The 17639-nt window shown below is 44.9% G+C and overlaps 1 protein-coding gene across 4 annotated transcripts in view; it reads left to right on the top strand.

Moving 5' to 3' along the window:
* Positions 1-17639, top strand: part of afap1 (actin filament associated protein 1) — a 144523-nt gene that overhangs the window by 62113 nt on the left and 64771 nt on the right. The window contains exons 1-3 of one of the 4 annotated variants that reach the window (XM_014206537.2): positions 561-1378; positions 15190-15318; positions 15867-15949. In XM_014206537.2, the coding sequence (XP_014062012.1) occupies positions 1327-1378; positions 15190-15318; positions 15867-15949 (264 nt within the window). In that variant the 5' untranslated portion in view covers positions 561-1326. Of the gene's footprint in view, positions 1-560; positions 1379-15189; positions 15319-15866; positions 15950-17639 lie in introns of those variants that run through there. The other 3 variants (XM_014206538.2, XM_014206541.2, XM_014206540.2) reach the window with 3 other exon arrangements.

Genomic DNA, 17639 nt, shown 5'->3' with positions numbered 1-17639 from the left:
TCCTACTGTAAACCTGTCATGCTGTAAACCTGTCTTGCTGTGAAGCTGTTTTACTATATTGTGTTTACATTTTTCTTGTTTCTTGAACCAGCAAAGTGAGATGTGCGTGAGATAAAAGCTTGCTGGTGGATTTGACCACATTGTTTTGACAGACCTGTCCAAGGTAATCAGCTCCGAACACAAAATGTGTGTGGTAGTCCTTTTCTGGCTATTTGACCTAACCCAACACTCTACTAACATACAGTAGAGGTGAAGGTTAGGTTGCAAGGCACACACCCACGAGTGTTTAGGTTATAGTACACAAAAACCTTAATTACATATGTCTTGGTTTCATATGTGTCAATGTGCACATGGTATAGGTTTTCAGTTCAGCGTTTCCATAGCATACCTACCTAATCTATTCAACACTGGTGAGTCTTGAGTTGGAGGAGGTAGATGTCCTGCTACTGTATGTATGTATCCCTGTATTGCAACTTGAGCTGCAGTCTCCTTCATATCTGTCATGGCTGGCTTTTGTTCTCCCCTTCGGACACTGGACACAAAACTGCACGATTCGGCCCCTGTACGTGCGGGGGTGTGCGGGGTGCAGGGACAGACGCGACCGGTCCTTAATTACCTACTATTACCATAAGCTGTCGATTTCCCCCATCCCTAGGGGCGAGCCAGCCCGAGTTCAATATCCCATCTGTCGCAGAGCAAAAGGGGGAGAGCGGGGCTAGTCCTCTCTGGCCGTACGTGTTTTTATTTTTTTTCCTGAGCTAACTGCAAACTTCCAGACAGAGAGTGCTGGGCGGAGAGAAATAGTTGGGTCTCATTTTACAGCGAAGAGAGAGAAGGAGATACAGAAAAACAGTGAAGGGGACAGATGTTAAAGCGCAGTCTTCCCTCGGCTCACTTGCTTATAAGACACGAGTAGCTCCCTATATTATAGCTGCCTGTCAGTACCGTGGTGCAAAACTGCAGATGCAAGCAGCATTCAAACAAGATCCGCTCTGTTTCTGAGCCGAGCACGACATGCAGGCACAGGCAGTTTGACTAGCGAGAGTTTTGAAAGAGGGAGGAGGACGGAAGGAAGGAAGGAAGCAAAGAGGGAAGAGGAGGAGAAAAGAGCCGGAGAAACGTTTGAAAGGATACGCGAGACCGGAGACGTTACCGGTTGGTCACCGTGAAGAAAGGCTATTCAAAGCTGGTATCGCGGGGAAAATCTATCCTCGGATAAACAGACAAGGGTCTGTCGTTGGCCGCTGTCGGGTGGGGAGAGGGATTTTATTGATATTCGGCAGCTGCCGGGAACGCGCCTGATTCCGTTTGCTGTTTGGGGAATAGATGCGCTGGGAAGCCACGATGCGGAGCGATCCCATTTTGTTCGCCTCCAGGGGTGAGTGTCTATTTTAACGTTATCATGCGCTTTGTTTCAGTGGCGCCAACAACTGGCCGCGGAAATTATTGATATGTATTGAAGAATATATTTACAATCACCCCTTGATAGTCTGTTGGTTTTAAAATGAAACAGTTCAATAGGCAACACTCACTGGAAGTGAAAAGCAGCGGAATTGATTATATCTTGTCACGACAATGAATGGTTTATAACAATGTATATCCTAATACTAACAATGCATTACTGTTTATCATTATCATCCTGCATTGTAAAATGTCATTTCAGCTTTGCTACAATTAAGTCGTCTAATGAATACAGTTCTTTGTGCAGTTACGTTCCCTCTCATAACTGAGACAGAGAGACACAGAGAGAGAGACACATAGGGGGTTGCTGCGAGCTGGAGGCTGGAAAGACTGCTGACCACCGCTGGCTCCTGGAAGTGTCTTAAGGATCATGGTTTTGTTGTCCATGGAATTATGCGTTGCGACTGTAGTAGCCTAGCTGGTTACAACCTGAGCCTTCCCCGTCCTTTACCCTCCCTCAAGCCAACTACACTGGTGAATAGCAGCCCTTACGGTGTCCAGGCAGTCCCGCATGATAATCACTGGATTATGCCCTAGCTGGGCGCAGCTGCCGCCCACTGACTCTGGACGAAGTGACACCTTATATCCAGGGAAGCGCACTTGGCGTGCCTTATTGGGCATGCGTTTTACGCGCTCATTGATTTGGGGGCATTACCTTTGCTAGTGTACCACCAGTTAATGAGGGCAACATTAGTTTCCATAGCAGCCGTGAAATGCTTATGTTTATGTTCCACTCTTTTTCTAAATCAATGTTGGCGTCATATTAGGCTTTACACTAATGAAGCTATTGTTCTATCATGTTACTTTACACACATTATTGCGGGGTGCTACTCAAATGTTACCATGGTGTTATAAATCATGTGTTACATAGGACCACATACTTAAGGTCAACCAAGAGGTAATTTAAGATTTTCCCTGAGGTCAATAACATAGTCGTGGTTTGACAACACCAAGTGGCTCCATATCTCTTGTTTCTCTGCAGGAGACTGTATCCTTACAATAACACAACCTGTCTCCAGTGTTAGCCTCTTCCAGCTACTTGGGTTGGCAGCTGCGCGGTACCAGGTAGCTCTGCGACATATTCCGGCTTCACATTTGGTGGCGTCCCGACAGACAACTATTGTGTAGTAATGCTGTAATGTCAAATCCACGCCACATGAGAATGTGAAAAGTGTGTTTTGGCTGGAGGGTGTTTTTAGGTTTTGTATTGCGATCAGCCTACCCACCAGTGGGGGTACTAGCAGCAGGCAACTAGCTTGGCACTTAGAAATAAATCCATTTCTTTCAGCAAGTCCCTGTTTCTAAACCCTTACGAGGTGCCATTTGAGAGCAATACGAATGGAGTGTTAATGTGTTTATTGCTGTTTATTAATGTAGTTTTCCCCTCGGTCGGAAACCCTCAGAAGATGTGGTATTAATTGGCACCGCGTTGGGTGCCTGTGATGTGGGCATGGTGTCAGTGATTTAGCCCCCTTCGTTGGTTAGCCCATTTAGGGGAAAGGGATACCCCACCCAGCACCCCAATGATAATGGATTTTTAAAGGTTTTCACGTGTCAGAAAATCCATCAGGACCACCTTTCAACAGCAGGAAATCCCGATCCAACGAAGAGGAGAAGAGAGATGAATTTATTTTTTATAATCCCTCACCGAAGTCAATCATTGAACTTGCATTCAGTAACAGAGAGTTTAATTCCAACACTAATTGGAGACCCTTGGCCCACCCCCGTTAATAGCCTTACCTTATGCACATTGGAAAACCAATGTGATGAAGAGCCATTATGTGACTGACCGCCATTGATTCAGATTTATATGAGACTTGTGTCATACAGTATAACTGTCATTCAGTATGACTGTCATATGGTGTGGCCATCATATAGTGTAACTGTGCCCTTATCCAATACAAATCCAAGGCCCTTTGACTTGATGTAACATTGGTTTTGCAATAACAGCTACAAGTGTTGTTGATCATTTCTCATTAGCCCGTAGCCTGAAGTAATAGGCTTAACAGCCTACATAAAAGGATGAGCCTGTTAGCTTGTCTGTCTGGGGCAAAGATTTAAGATTAAGGATGGAACTACCGCTAGCCTTACAGGGTTAGGGTGGGGTCTGTCTCAGCCAATTGTGGGGTCGTGGATTTAGGGAGGGGCACAAGGGTGGCTTTTGGAATAGAAACAATGACATGGCTGAAAATGGAAGTGATGGAAGAAGAAAGGGTGGTTGTGGTCCGTGTTTGGGTGGAGTCTAATGGGCAATAAACACGTCAAAGACCGTCTGGTTAGGAGATGTCAATCAAAAGGCAAGTGGCTTGAATTTGAACTTCGCAGTAGATAACTTGGCATTGGGCCAATACATGGATGGCTCTATTTTTACCACAAACGTTAAGTATGAGATGGGAACCAGAATGCTCATCTCATCTGCCTCCTATCCTCTTTGGCTTTCTTTATTTATTGGTTGAATGCAATTGGCTGGTGACATTACAACAGTCCAGGATGGAATACCATCCTCCCTGCACCACCAAGTCTCCTCCATCCTTCCATTCCTCCAAGAAAGATGAGTCCAACTGAAATCCAGAGCCTCTAACCACCATCCTCTTCTCCTTTCCTCACTCCATCCCCCACTTCGTGGTATGGTTTCACATTGAGTGCTTTGTAATTATCCTCTTACACATACTGGAGGAGTTTCACTCTCTCTTTCTGTCTCTTTCTTCCTGTCTCTTTCTGTCTCGCTCCCTTACTTTCCTCTCTCTCCCCTCTTTCTGTTCCCTGTCTCTCTCTGAACTACAGAATCCAACTTCCCGTCTCTCAGATGAGGTTTTGAGCAGTAGATCAGTCTGACTCAGATGTTTGTGGTTTGGCCATAGAGATAGATAGAGGACTCATCTTTATATCTGCGCTATTATAGCGTCTGTGACAGTATGGGCAGCGCCATTGAGGATACAACTCATAGGAATGCCCACCCAGTTGACTTATTTGACTACTTTAAAATGGTGGAAGCCCTCAATGGCGCTGCCCATGCTTAAATGGCCTTTTGGCCACTAGAGGTCTCTATCATTCTCTATGGGTTTGGCACTGATGAGATGATATAAACCACGGTGATGTTCCCTTGTCATGCCCAGTGGAACACAGACAGAGCCCTGGTAATTACAGACCACGATAGAGAACGCTCTCATCATAAACTAACGCCTCCACTGTTCTTCTCATCCTACAGTACATGTGTATGCTTCTCAGCGGAAAGGATTCTAAAGCACGAGTGGTTTATTAAACGTTAATTGCGTTTTTATGACCATGGTTTGATATGATGTTGAGCCTTGTGATTGTGGTGTTTGTGGCCAGCAGGCCTGAATTTGGTCTTCAGAGTATAGGGGCTTATTCATGTATAAATATGATGCAATGAGCTGTCACGAGAGTCATGTTTGTTCTACACATCCCATTTAAATCTGATTGCTGTGGAATGTTGCAATCTACGGAAATAGTCCCCAGGTTAACTCTTCTGGGTCAAACAGGGACCCCAGAGAGAGAGGGAGGGAGTTCCAGAGGCACAAGGGAGGTGGCGTGTTTCCCCACTCTGGACACCGCGAGATCGGGCTTCCTCTCTCTAAGCGTGGGTGTGGACTGCCTGGAGGAAATGTGCCGACTCAGACCCAGGAGTAAGGCACTCAGTTTACCCAGACCGAGGGAGGAAGGGAGAGAGGAAAGGAGCCTGGAAGGAGGGAGGGAGAGAGGAAGGGAAGTGCCAACCCAATCCAAACAGACTAGGGCCCGGTTTCCCGATAGCGATGGAATTTAGGTTTACGAGTGTTTTAACAATGCATCTTTCCTACAACGGCCGAAGATGTAACATGTGTTTCCCAAAACACAAGGCAGAGAATGGTCGCTAAGTGCGTTGTTAGAGCATGTGTCGATACTGGTAGGATGGAAAGATGGGGAGCACTGCTCTCAGATCAGTTTCTCCATTCAAATCTTTCCTTAACATTAGTATTATTTCACAGTACTGACCACGGATCAGCTCCTAGAGAGATATTAACACCTATGGCTGCAAATATGGAGGTGGCTTATTGTAATACTTACCCAATACAAATGCACAATATTACAGACTTGGCACATCATTGGGCATGTTAGGCGACACATCATGAAATATATTGAGACTAATTACAGACACTAGCCAACAATGGGTGGGTGCACCTCAGCCACGCTCAAGGTCCTAAACGATATCATAACCACCATCAATAAAATACAATACTGTGCAGCTGTATTCATCGACCTGGCCAAGGCTTTCGACTCTGTCAATCACCGCATTCTTATCGGCAGACTCAACAGCCTTTGGTTTCTCAAATGACTGCCTCGCCTGGTTCACTAACTACTTCTCAGACAGAGTTCAGTGTGTCAAATCGGAGGGCCTGTTGTCCGGACCTCTGGCAGTCTCTATGGGGGTGCCACAGGGTTCAATCCTCGGGCCGACTCTTTTCTCTGTATACATCAATGATGTCGCTCTTGCTGCTGGTGATTCTCTGATCCACCTCTACACAGACGACACCATTCTGTATACTTCTGGCCCTTCTTTGGACACTGTGTTAACTAACCTTGGGAAGGTTGAACACCAGACGGGCTGCGGCGTTCTGGATGAGTTGTAGGGGTTTAATGGCACAGGCAGGGGAGCCCAGCCAACAGCGAGTTGCAGTAATCCAGACGGGGAGATGACAAGTGCCTGGATTAGGGACCTGCGCCGCTTCCTGTGTGAGGCAGGGTCGTACTCTGCGAATGTTGTAGAGCATGAACCTACAGGATCGGGTCACCGCCTTGATGTTGGTGGAGAACGACAGGGTGTTGTCCAGGGTCACGCCAAGGCTCTTAGCACTCTGGGAGGAGGACACAAGGGAGTTGTCAACCGTGATGGCGAGATCATGGAACGGGCAGTCCTTCCCCGGGAGGAAGAGCAGCTCCGTCTTGCCGAGGTTCAGCTTGAGGTGGTGATCCGTCATCCACACTGATATGTCTGCCAGACATGCAGGAGATGCGATTCGCCACCTGGTTGTCAGAAGGGGGAAAGGAGAAGATTAATTGTGTGTAAGCGTCTGCATAGCAATGATATGAGAGACCATGTGAGGATACTCTCCTTCCTTGACCTCCAACTGCTCTTAAATGCAAATAAAACTAAATGCATGCTCTACAACCGATCACTGCCCGCACCTGCCCGCCTGTCCAGCATCACTACTCTGGACGGTTCTGACTTAGAATATGTGGACAACTACAACTACAAATACCTAGGTGTCTGGTTAGACTGTAAACTCTCCTTCCAGACTCACATTAAGCATCTCCAATCCAAAATTAAATCTAGAATCGGCTTCTGATTTCGCAACAAAGCATCCTTCACTCACGCCGCCAAACATACCCTCGTAAAACTGACCATCCTACCGATCCTTGACTTCGGCGATGTCATTTACAAAATAGCCTCCAACACTCTACTCAGCAAATTGGATGCAGTCTATCACAGTGCCATCCATTTTGTCACCAAAGCCCCATATACTACCCACCACTGCGACCTGTATGCTCTCGTTGGCTGCCCCTCGCTTCATATTCGTCGCCAAACCCACTGGCTCCAGGTCATCTATAAGTCTTTGCTAGGTAAAGCCCCACCTTATCTCAGCTCACTGGTCACGATAACACCCACCCGTAGCACACGCTCCAGCAGGTATATTTCACTGGTCATCCCCAAAGCCAACTCTTCCTTTGGCTGCCTTTCCTTCCAGTTCTCTGCTGCCAATGACTGGAACGAATTGCAAAAATCACTGAAGCTGGAGACTCATATCTCCCTCACTAACTTTAAGCACCAGCTGTCAGAGCAGCTAACCGATCATTGCACCTGTACACAGCCCATCTCTAAATAGCCCACCCAACTACCTCATCCCCATATTGTTATTTATTTATTTTGCACCCCAGTATCTCTACTTGCACATTGATCTTCTGCACATCTATCACTCCAGTGTTTAATTGCTATATTGTAATTATTTTGCCACTATTGCCTATTTATTGCCTTACCTCCCTAATCTTACTTCATTTGCACACACTGTATATAGACATTTCTATTGTGTTATTGACTGTTTGTTTGTTTATCCCATGTGTAACTCTGTGTTGTTGTTTGTGTCGAACTGCTTTGCTTTATCTTGGCCAGGTCGCAGTTGCAAATGAGAACTTGTTCTCAACTGGCCTACCTGGTTAAATAAAGGTGAAATAAAAATAAATAAAAACAAGTAGGAAAATAGAACTCAATTGATGGAACGTCACATTTATTTCAATATGATTTGATTGAAACAGGCCTACCGTTTATATTTGAATGCAGTCTTCTCGGTTTTCATTTCAAGCATATTTTTATAGCCTACGTTGCGTGTTTGTATCAATTGCAAAGACACTGGCAACTTTGTTTTGAATTGATCAGCGATAACAGAGAGACGGATAAACCATGTGATTCTGTTTAGCAGGGATCTTCTGTGTATAAAGTGAGGCGGGAGGGTAAAAAAGCATCTAACGACGCACTTAGCTGTTCTAGAGTGGCCTGAGGCAGGGGATATATTACGAGCGTTTTCAAGTGCAACGTTAAAAAATGATGGTTAGGGAAGCAGCTTGGAGATTTAACGATGCTCCTATGAAGGTTCTAACGATGAACTTAGCCTTAAAGATGCTTTTGGGAAACAGGGCCCAGGGCAGAAGGAGAAGGGAGGGGGGCACAGTAGGAGGGTCGTCTGGAAGAGCCAGGCTCTAGTGTCTGTGTGTGTTGGAGTTTAGAATAAGGAGCCAGCGTTGAGCGATGCCCTGTTGTGTGGTGGCGACTGGCGCGAGGGGGGTAACCATGACGATGCCAGACCATAAACCACCCCAATTAACGTCACCACCGTCCATGTGCAACATTCTTCCCACAAAGCAACATATTATGTGGTTGTACCCTATATCCCACAATTACACTTTATATACTGCATTAGCCAATTGAGATTGACTTTCTATGGAATAGTGAACTCAAGCATACCTGCACTGCACACAAACTATGCTTAGTGGTTCATAGGTGCAGTGCACATATAAACAGCCTGTCATTGGTCCAGGTCTGGAGTATCTCATGCCCATTAGCTCAGTCAACACATGGAGTCTGGGCGGAATCCATCACCGAACATCAAAGTGGAGCAGCAGACTACTGCTTGGTACTTTGAAATGAGCCAAGAACGCCAGTGCTCCCTCAGAAGCTTGGCTGAGGTTTCTCAAACAGATTTGTCAGATGACATAACCTTTATGATCTAACCTACATGATATATGGTTAAGATTAGTAGTTGTAGTACCCATTAGCGACTGGTCATAGGATGGATGATGATGGCGCTCTCTCTAATTTGTCTAAATACACCCACAGTTCTTCCTGTGCTTTGAGGGGTTCGTTGAGTTGTGCATACATATGTAGGATCTTAATTTGACCACTTTCTCACAATAGGAAAATAATCCTGTAGTAACAGAAAATGTGAATTATTGTGTGGATTATAATGAATGGACATTTTTAAACCTTGAATACTACAAGTTTGCATTTCCTGATGTGCAGGACATATCCTGAAACAACATGGTGGTCAAATGAAGATCCTACATCTGTAGGTTAGGTTGCCTAGCACTTAGTGTGTCTTAATAAAGTAGTGACAGTTGTTATGGGAAATGCGGTCTCTAAAGTTATTTTCTTGCCCTGAGTTTGTGGGTGTGTATTTGTTCATTTATCAGTCTCTGTCTCTCTTATTTATAAATGGTGTCTGTCTGTAGCACACACGTCTGTTTTGTTTAGTCTGGGGACGTGACAGCCTTTCAAGTCAGGACCAGCTCTTAAACACACCCACACCGCCTAGGGCCTATCATCAAAGTCACAGGAGAAGGTAGAGCAGTGTTTAAGGACCTGTCAGACATCACACAAACAACGGATAGACAGACACACACACACACTAAAGAAAGTATGGTGGGCGGGTGTATACACTCAGTCTTGAAAAAGAAGACTGATATTTATGTCAGTGAAAGCAGACGGTCTCAAGTTCAACTATAGATCTAGGCCCAAACAAGACCTTGTCCGAAAACATGTTCACCTGGACCTAACATGTTCACTTAGAACCTAACATGTTCACCTATAACCTAACATGTTCACCTAGAACCTAACATGTTCACCTAGAACCTAACATGTTCACCTAGAAGATAACATGTTCACCTGGACCTAACATGTTCACCTAGAACCTAACATGTTCACCTGGACCTAACATGTTCACCTAGAACCTAACATGTTCACCTGGACCTAACATGTTCACCTAGAACCTAACATGTTCACCTGGACCTAACATGTTCACCTAGAACCTAACATGTTCACCTAGAACCTAACATGTTCACCTAGAACCTAACATGTTCACCTAGAACCTAACAGGTTCACCTGGAACCTAACAGGTTCACCTGGAACCTAACATGTTCACCTAGAACCTAACAGGTTCACCTAGAACCTAACATGTTCACCTGGAACCTAACATGTTCACCTAGAAACTAACATGTTCACCTAGAACCTAACATGTTCACCTAGAAGATAACATGTTCACCTAGACCCTAACATGTTCACCTGGAACATAACATGTTCACCTAGAACCTAACATGTACACCTGGAACCTAACATGTTCACCTGGAACCTAACATGTTCACCTAGAACCTAACATGTTCACCTAGAACCTAACATGTTCACCTAGACCCTAACATGTTCACCTGGAACCTAACATGTTCACCTAGACCCTAACATGTTCACCTAGAACCTAACATGTTCACCTAGAACCTAACATGTTCACCTAGAACCTAACATGTTCACCTAGACCCTAACATATTCACCTGGAACCTAACATGTTCACCTAGAACCTAACATGTTCACCTAGAACCTAACATGTTCACCTAGAACCTAACATGTTCACCTGGACCTAACATGTTCACCTAGAACCTAACATGTTTACCTGGAACCTAACATGTTCACCTAGAACCTAACATGTTCACCTGGAACCTAACATGTTCACCTGGAACCTAACATGTTCACCTGGACCTAACATGTTCACCTAGAACCTAACATGTTCACCTGGAACCTAACATGTTCACCTAGACCCTAACATGTTCACCTAGACCCAAACATGTTCACCTAGAACCTAACATGTTCACCTAGAACATAACATGTTCACCTGGAACATAACATGTTCACCTGGAACCTAACATGTTCACCTAGAACCTAACATGTTCACCTGGAACATAACATGTTCACCTGGAACATAACATGTTCACCTGGAACATAACATGTTCACCTAGAACCTAACATGTTCACCTAGAACCTAACATGTTCACCTGAAACCTAACATGTTCACCTGGAACCTAACATGTTCACCTGGAACCTAACATGTTCACCTAGAACCTAACATGTTCACCTAGAACCTAACATGTTCACCTGAAACCTAACATGTTCACCTGGAACCTAACATGTTCACCTAGAACCTAACATGTAAACCCTCTGGCCCCCGTGATCTTCCTCACAAACCTTTACCTCTCTTGCTTGGTCCAAGAAACATGACTGACTGCCCCCCTAGCTGAGACATTCTCCTGTAGGTTCTAGGTGTGTCCACATCTTGACTCAAGAGGGGGTTTAGTGTTTTTGGAAGGCCCAGCCAGAAGCTATCTTTTGGCATCACCCTTGTTGACATGGGGAGTTTTGTTAGTGTAGAGTGCTGAGTGTTGGCGAGAGAGGGGGAGAAAGAGAGAGAGGGGGGGCGAGTGAGGGAGGGAGAGGGGGGAGGGGGAGAGAGAGAGGGGGAGCGAGGGATTGAGAGAGGGGGGGGGGCGAGGGAGGGAGAGTGAGTGAGTGGGTGGTTTGTTTGCGTGGTTTACTGTTTTAGTTCATAGCCCTAAAGGATTGTTTGAGGGTGGTCCTCTTCGCTCCACACCACCTACTTCTAATTCCCTTAAGCCATCTGGGATTTTAATGCATATTGTTGCTCCCCCAACACGCGTTTTGACCACCCCTGTTGGAAGTCGGCTAAACCATTCAGTCTTTCTCTATCCAAAGGCATGAGCTCACAATACAATACACTGTGAAATTGGACATAAAACTCTGAAGACTCCTGGCTGCAACACGTGTACAGTAAGAAAGGCTGGAACCCATGTATGCTGTCATGCACTTTTTTGTTGTTGTTGCCATTTACACAACTGGTCCAAGACTGCTGTAATGACGTTGTTCAGCATGACTAAGTGTTGGTCTTGGGTTTGGAAAACTGATCAAAAATCTGTTTCTAAGGGGCAGAAAGTAACCAACGACTATTTTAGCCTGATATTGAGGTGCTTGTTTAGTCCTAGGCTATGCCCTATGGCTCTCTCTCCTTCTCTCTTTTTTCTCTCTCTCTGTCTGTCTTTGTCTCCCCCCCTCTATATCCCTCTCTCTCCCCCCTGGCCTCCACCTCTCTCCCTCCTGGCCTCCACCTCTCTCATAGGATAATACGATTAAAACAGGAATGTGTGAAAGTTGCTGTTTGTATCGAGAGAGGGAGAGACTCCTAGTCTTGTCCGTGGCTCAGAGTGAAATATGAGCGTGTGTTTTAACCTCATAAATGTCAAATCAAATCAAATGTCTCTCCCAGACAACGGTATGCACCAATCTCCATGTCAGACAACGGTATGCACCAATCTCCATGTCAGACAACGGTATGCACCATTCTCCATCCCAGACAACTGTATGCACCAATCTCCATGCCAGACAACGGTATGCACCAATCTCCATGCCAGACAACGGTATGCACCAATCTCCATGCCAGACAACGGTATGCACCAATCTCCATGCCAGACAACGGTATGCACCAATCTCCATGCCAGACAACAGTATGCACCAATCTCCATGCCAGACAACGGTATGTACCAATCTCCATGCCAGACAACGGTATGCACCAATCTCCATACCAGACAACGGTATGCACCAATCTCCATGCCAGACAACGGTATGCACCAATCTCCATACCAGACAACGGTATGCACCAATCTCCATCCCAGACAACGGTATGCACCAGTCTCCATACCAGACAACGGTATGCACCAATCTCCATCCCAGACAACGGTATGCACCAGTCTCCATGCCAGACAACGGTATGCACCAGTCTCCATGCCAGACAACGGTATGCACCAATCTCCATCCCAGACAACGGTATGCACCAATCTCCATGCCAGACAACGGTATGTACCAATCTCCATGCCAGACAACGGTATGCACCAATCTCCATACCAGACAACGGTATGCACCAATCTCCATGCCAGACAACGGTATGCACCAATCTCCATACCAGACAACGGTATGCACCAATCTCCATCCCAGACAACGGTATGCACCAGTCTCCATACCAGACAACGGTATGCACCAATCTCCATCCCAGACAACGGTATGCACCAATCTCCATGCCAGACAACGGTATGCACCAGTCTCCATACCAGACAACGGTATGCACCAATCTCCATCCCAGACAACGGTATGCACCAGTCTCCATACCAGACAACGGTATGCACCAATCTCCATACCAGACAACGGTATGCACCAATCTCCATCCCAGACAACGGTATGCACCAGTCTCCATGCCAGACAACTGATCAAAAGTTTGGGCCATCCTCCTCAAACTATACATCACTATCATTCATTGAAGTCAAGGTGGTCCTTCAGGCTTTTACAGGGCCGACTAGATATTATATCATTGCAGGTGTCTGGCAAAAACAATGCGTACTGTACTTTTGTGAATTGAGACTATGCCCAAAACATTATGTGCTGTTGTGCTAAGAACATTCCAAAGCGTTTCATTGGCTGTCCGTCAGGTTTCACATTAAGATGGGACGCCTATAGTTGCGTTATAATTTACTATGACATACAGGGCCGGGACGATGCCAGTATTGCAAATACTCGTTGGTTTTGTGGCATGGAAACAAAACACAAAGCAGATGTAACTTTAGGAAAACAGTCCTGATGTTGGAAACAAACATCATTATGTTGTCATCTGGAGTCACATGTATTTTCTAAGATATAACACACAATATTAGTCATACAGCAGGTTGGTCTGCGTGTTTTTATTTTTGTTATGGGAAAAATATTGCGATATTGGTATCGTCCTGGACCTAATGACATAATGCATAACTCGATAATACACTACATGACCAAAAGTATGTGGACACCTGCTCATTGAAGATCTCATTCAAAAATCATGGGCATTAATATGGAATTGATCCCCTTTGCTGCTATAACAGCCTCCACTCTTCTCGGAAGACTTTCCACTAGATGTTGGAACATTGCTGCGGGGACTTGCTTCCATTCAGCCACAAGAGCATTAGTGAGGTTGGGCACTGATGTTGGGCGATTAGGCCTGGCGCATTCCAATTCATCCCAAAAGTGTTTGATGGGGTTGCAGTCAGTTCTCTGTGCAGGCCAGTCAAGTTCTTCCACACCGATCTCGACAAACCATGTCTGTATGGACCTCGCTTTATGCACGGGGGCATACATTTGAAGCGGTGTCCACATACTGTTGTATGTATGTATGTATGTATGTATGTATGTATGTATGTATGTATGTATGTATGTATGTATGTATGTATGTATGTATGTATGTATGTATGTATGTATGTATGTATGTATGTATGTATGTATATATAGTGTAGGTGTATCAAAATATACTTCCCTAACACCACTATTGTTCCTTAACTAAACTGATTTAATGGAATCATCCACAACACACCAGCATGGTCTGTGAGGAATTCTGACGTTGCAGGGGATAGACGATAGAGATAGTTCCATCAGGAGTATGTGTGTGTGTCCGTGTGTCCGTGTGTCTGAGTGCTTGTGTTTCATGTCTTCGTGGGGTTCTGGTGAATTCTCTGCAGAACTAACCACAGATAGGACCTATGATTATATGATGAGCTAACCAACTACAACTTGTAAGGTCATGTCAACAGCGGAGACTGGACCTGCCAACCTCCTCTCTTTAGTCTTCATATGATGTCACCAGCAATTACATAATCTCATGTCTAGGACAGGCTCGACTGGAACTCAAAGGGCTGAACTATGGAAAGGTAGAGGGGTGTTCTTTATCTACAGCCTGGTTCTGTATTGATGTGCAGCTCATAACACCCTCATATCACCCCTACAAACTCAATGTGAAGCGATCCATAACATGTCCTGAGAGAACCATACCCTTTTTTCACTCCCAGTGAGAGATACACACACACACACACACACACACACACACACACACACACACACACACACACACACACACACACACACACACACACACACACACTCACCTAAACCTTCAGCTATGCATTTATATGGGCTGTGCCTATTGTTTTGCTGTATGAAGAGGAGTGAAGGTGTATTTTTCCAGAGCTGTAAATCAGCGTTGATAGCAGGGAGAGAGAATCCTCAGGTGTTGTACCAGTACCAGCCTGGGTTTACCTTTCCATCTGTATCTAACACTGTGAAGGTCTTACAGAAGGTTTCTGCAGAACAACTGAGGTGTTCCTCTGTTTCCTCAGACAGGAGGCTGTTGAAACTGTGTTGCTAGCATTGTTGAAATCAATGATGTCATTCATACACATAACTGAGTGCTTATCCATAACTAAGACATTGCCATCAACCCTGATGATGTCTAACATTCAAACACCGTGTGTTTTTTTGTCCCTTTGAAGCCATGGAGGAATTGGTGTGTGAGCTGCGTCTGTTCCTGGACCTGCTGGACAGGGAGTATCTGAGCGCTGGGGTCAGGGAGAAGAAGATGCTCGTCTCCAACATCCTTCACAGGGTCCTCACCGCTAAAGGTTACAACCGCCGCTATTATCAAATACAGTGGTATCTGTCACATGCTTCGTTAACGACAGGCTGACAGTGAGATGCTTACTTACAGGGCCGTTCCCAACAGTGCAGAGAGAAGAAAAATAATAGTAAAATAATAATAATAACACCAGGAATAAATCCACAATTAGTAACGATAATTTGGCTATATATATAAGACATACTAGTACTGAGTCAATGTGCAGTGGTACGAGGTAGTTGAGGTACACACAGTATGTACATATACTGTAGGTAGGGATAAAGTGACTGTAACATTATCTTGCAATCAACCTTTACACAATCTCACTCCACTCTCACATCTCCTACATCTTCCGCACAATCCTCAACATTAAAGACCACAACCTTCACCGTCATACAACTGTTACTCAGCGTCAGTCCTCAACCCAGACCAACAGCCTTTTCATACCCTCATTCCACACACTCTACCTCATTACCATTATCATCATACCTAATCCATGCCATTGCATTTTATGTTTGTTGATACTAATTTGATCTCTCTCTCTTCCTCTCTCAGAGCCCTCGTTCAAGTCAGAGGTCCACAGCAGCCTTCCGGCACCCCCTCAGATGCCACTCCCTGAGATCCCACACCCCTGGCTCGTAAGACCACCTCACACACCATCGCTCTCTCTCTGACCTATGACATCACAACCTTTACATCACATACAGTGCATTCAGAAGAATTCAGACCCCTTGACTTTTTTTTTAACGTTACAGCCTTATTCTAAAATGGATTAAATAAAACATCTACACACAATACCCGTTAATGACAAAGTGAACATTTTTGCAAATTTATTAACAATAAAAAACAGAAATGCCTTATTTACATTATTATTTAGACCCTTTGCTATCAGACTCAAAATTGAGCTCAGGTGCATCCTGTTTCCATTGATCATCCTTGAGATGTTTCTACAACTTTATTGGAGTCCACCTGTGGTAAATTCAATTGATTGGACATGATTTGGAAAGGCACACACCTGTCTATATAAGATCCCACAGTTGACAGTGCATGTCAGAGCAAAAACCAAGTCATGAGGTCAAAGGAATTGTGTGTAGAGCTCCGAGACAGGATTGTGTCGAGGCACAGATCTGGGGAAGGGTACCAAAACAAAAACATTTGGCAGCATTGAAGGTCCCCAAGAACACAGTGACTTCTATCATTCTTAAATGGAAGATGGCACATCACAGCCCAATTGGAGTTTACCAAAGGCAGCTAAAGGACTCTCAGACCATGAGAAACGAGATTATCTGGTCTGATGAAACCAAGATTGAACTCTTTGGCCTGAATGCCAAGCGTCTCGTCTGGAGGAAAAGTGTCACCATCCCTACAGTGAAGCATGGTGGTGGCAGCATCATGCTGTGGGGATGTTTTTCAGTGGCAGGGACTGGGAGATTAGTCAGGGTCGAGTGAAAGATGAACGAAGCAAAGTACAGAGATCCTTGATGGAACTTGCTCCAGAGTGCTCAGGACCTCAGACTAAGGTTCACCTTCCAACAGGACAACGACCCTAAGCACACAGCCAAGACAGCGCAGGAGTGGCTTCTGGACAAGTCTCTGAATGTCCTTGAGTGGCCCAGCAAGAGCCCAGACTCGAACCTGATCGAATATCTCTATAGAGACCTGAAAATAGCTGTGGAGTGATGCTCACCATCCAACCTGATAGAGCTTGAGAGGATCTGCAGAGAAGAATGGGAGAAACTCCACAAATATAGGTGTACCAAGCTTGAGGAGTCATAACCAAGAAGAATCGGCTGTAATCGCTGCCGAAGGTGCTTCAACAAAAGTACTGAGTAAGGGGTGTGCGTACTTACAGTACCAGTCAAAAGTTTGGACTCATCTATTCATTCAAGGGTTTTTCTTAATTTGTACTATTTTCTACATTGTAGAATAATAGTGAAGACATCAAAACTATGAAATAACACATATTGAGTCATGTAGTAACCAAAAAGGTGTTAAACAAATCAAAATCTATTTTATGTTTGAGATTCTTCAAAGTAGCCACCCTTTGCCTTGATGACAGCTTTGCACACGCTTGGCATTCTCTCAACCACCTTCATGTGGTAGTCACCTGGAATGCATTTAAATTAACAGGTGTGCCTTGTTAAAAGTTAATTTGTGGAATTTCTTTCCTTCTTAATGTGTTTGAGCCAATCAGTTGTGTTGTGACAAGGTAGGGGTGTTATACAGAAGATAGCCTTATTTGATAAAAGACCAAGTCCATATTATGGCGAGAACAGTTCAAATAAGCAAAGAGAAATGACAGTCCATCATTGCTTTAAGACACGAAGG

Source organism: Salmo salar, chromosome ssa07, assembly GCF_905237065.1.
Source record: "Salmo salar chromosome ssa07, Ssal_v3.1, whole genome shotgun sequence".
In the NCBI taxonomy this organism is placed as follows: domain Eukaryota; kingdom Metazoa; phylum Chordata; class Actinopteri; order Salmoniformes; family Salmonidae; genus Salmo; species Salmo salar.
This window is presented reverse-complemented; position numbering and strand designations above follow the sequence as displayed.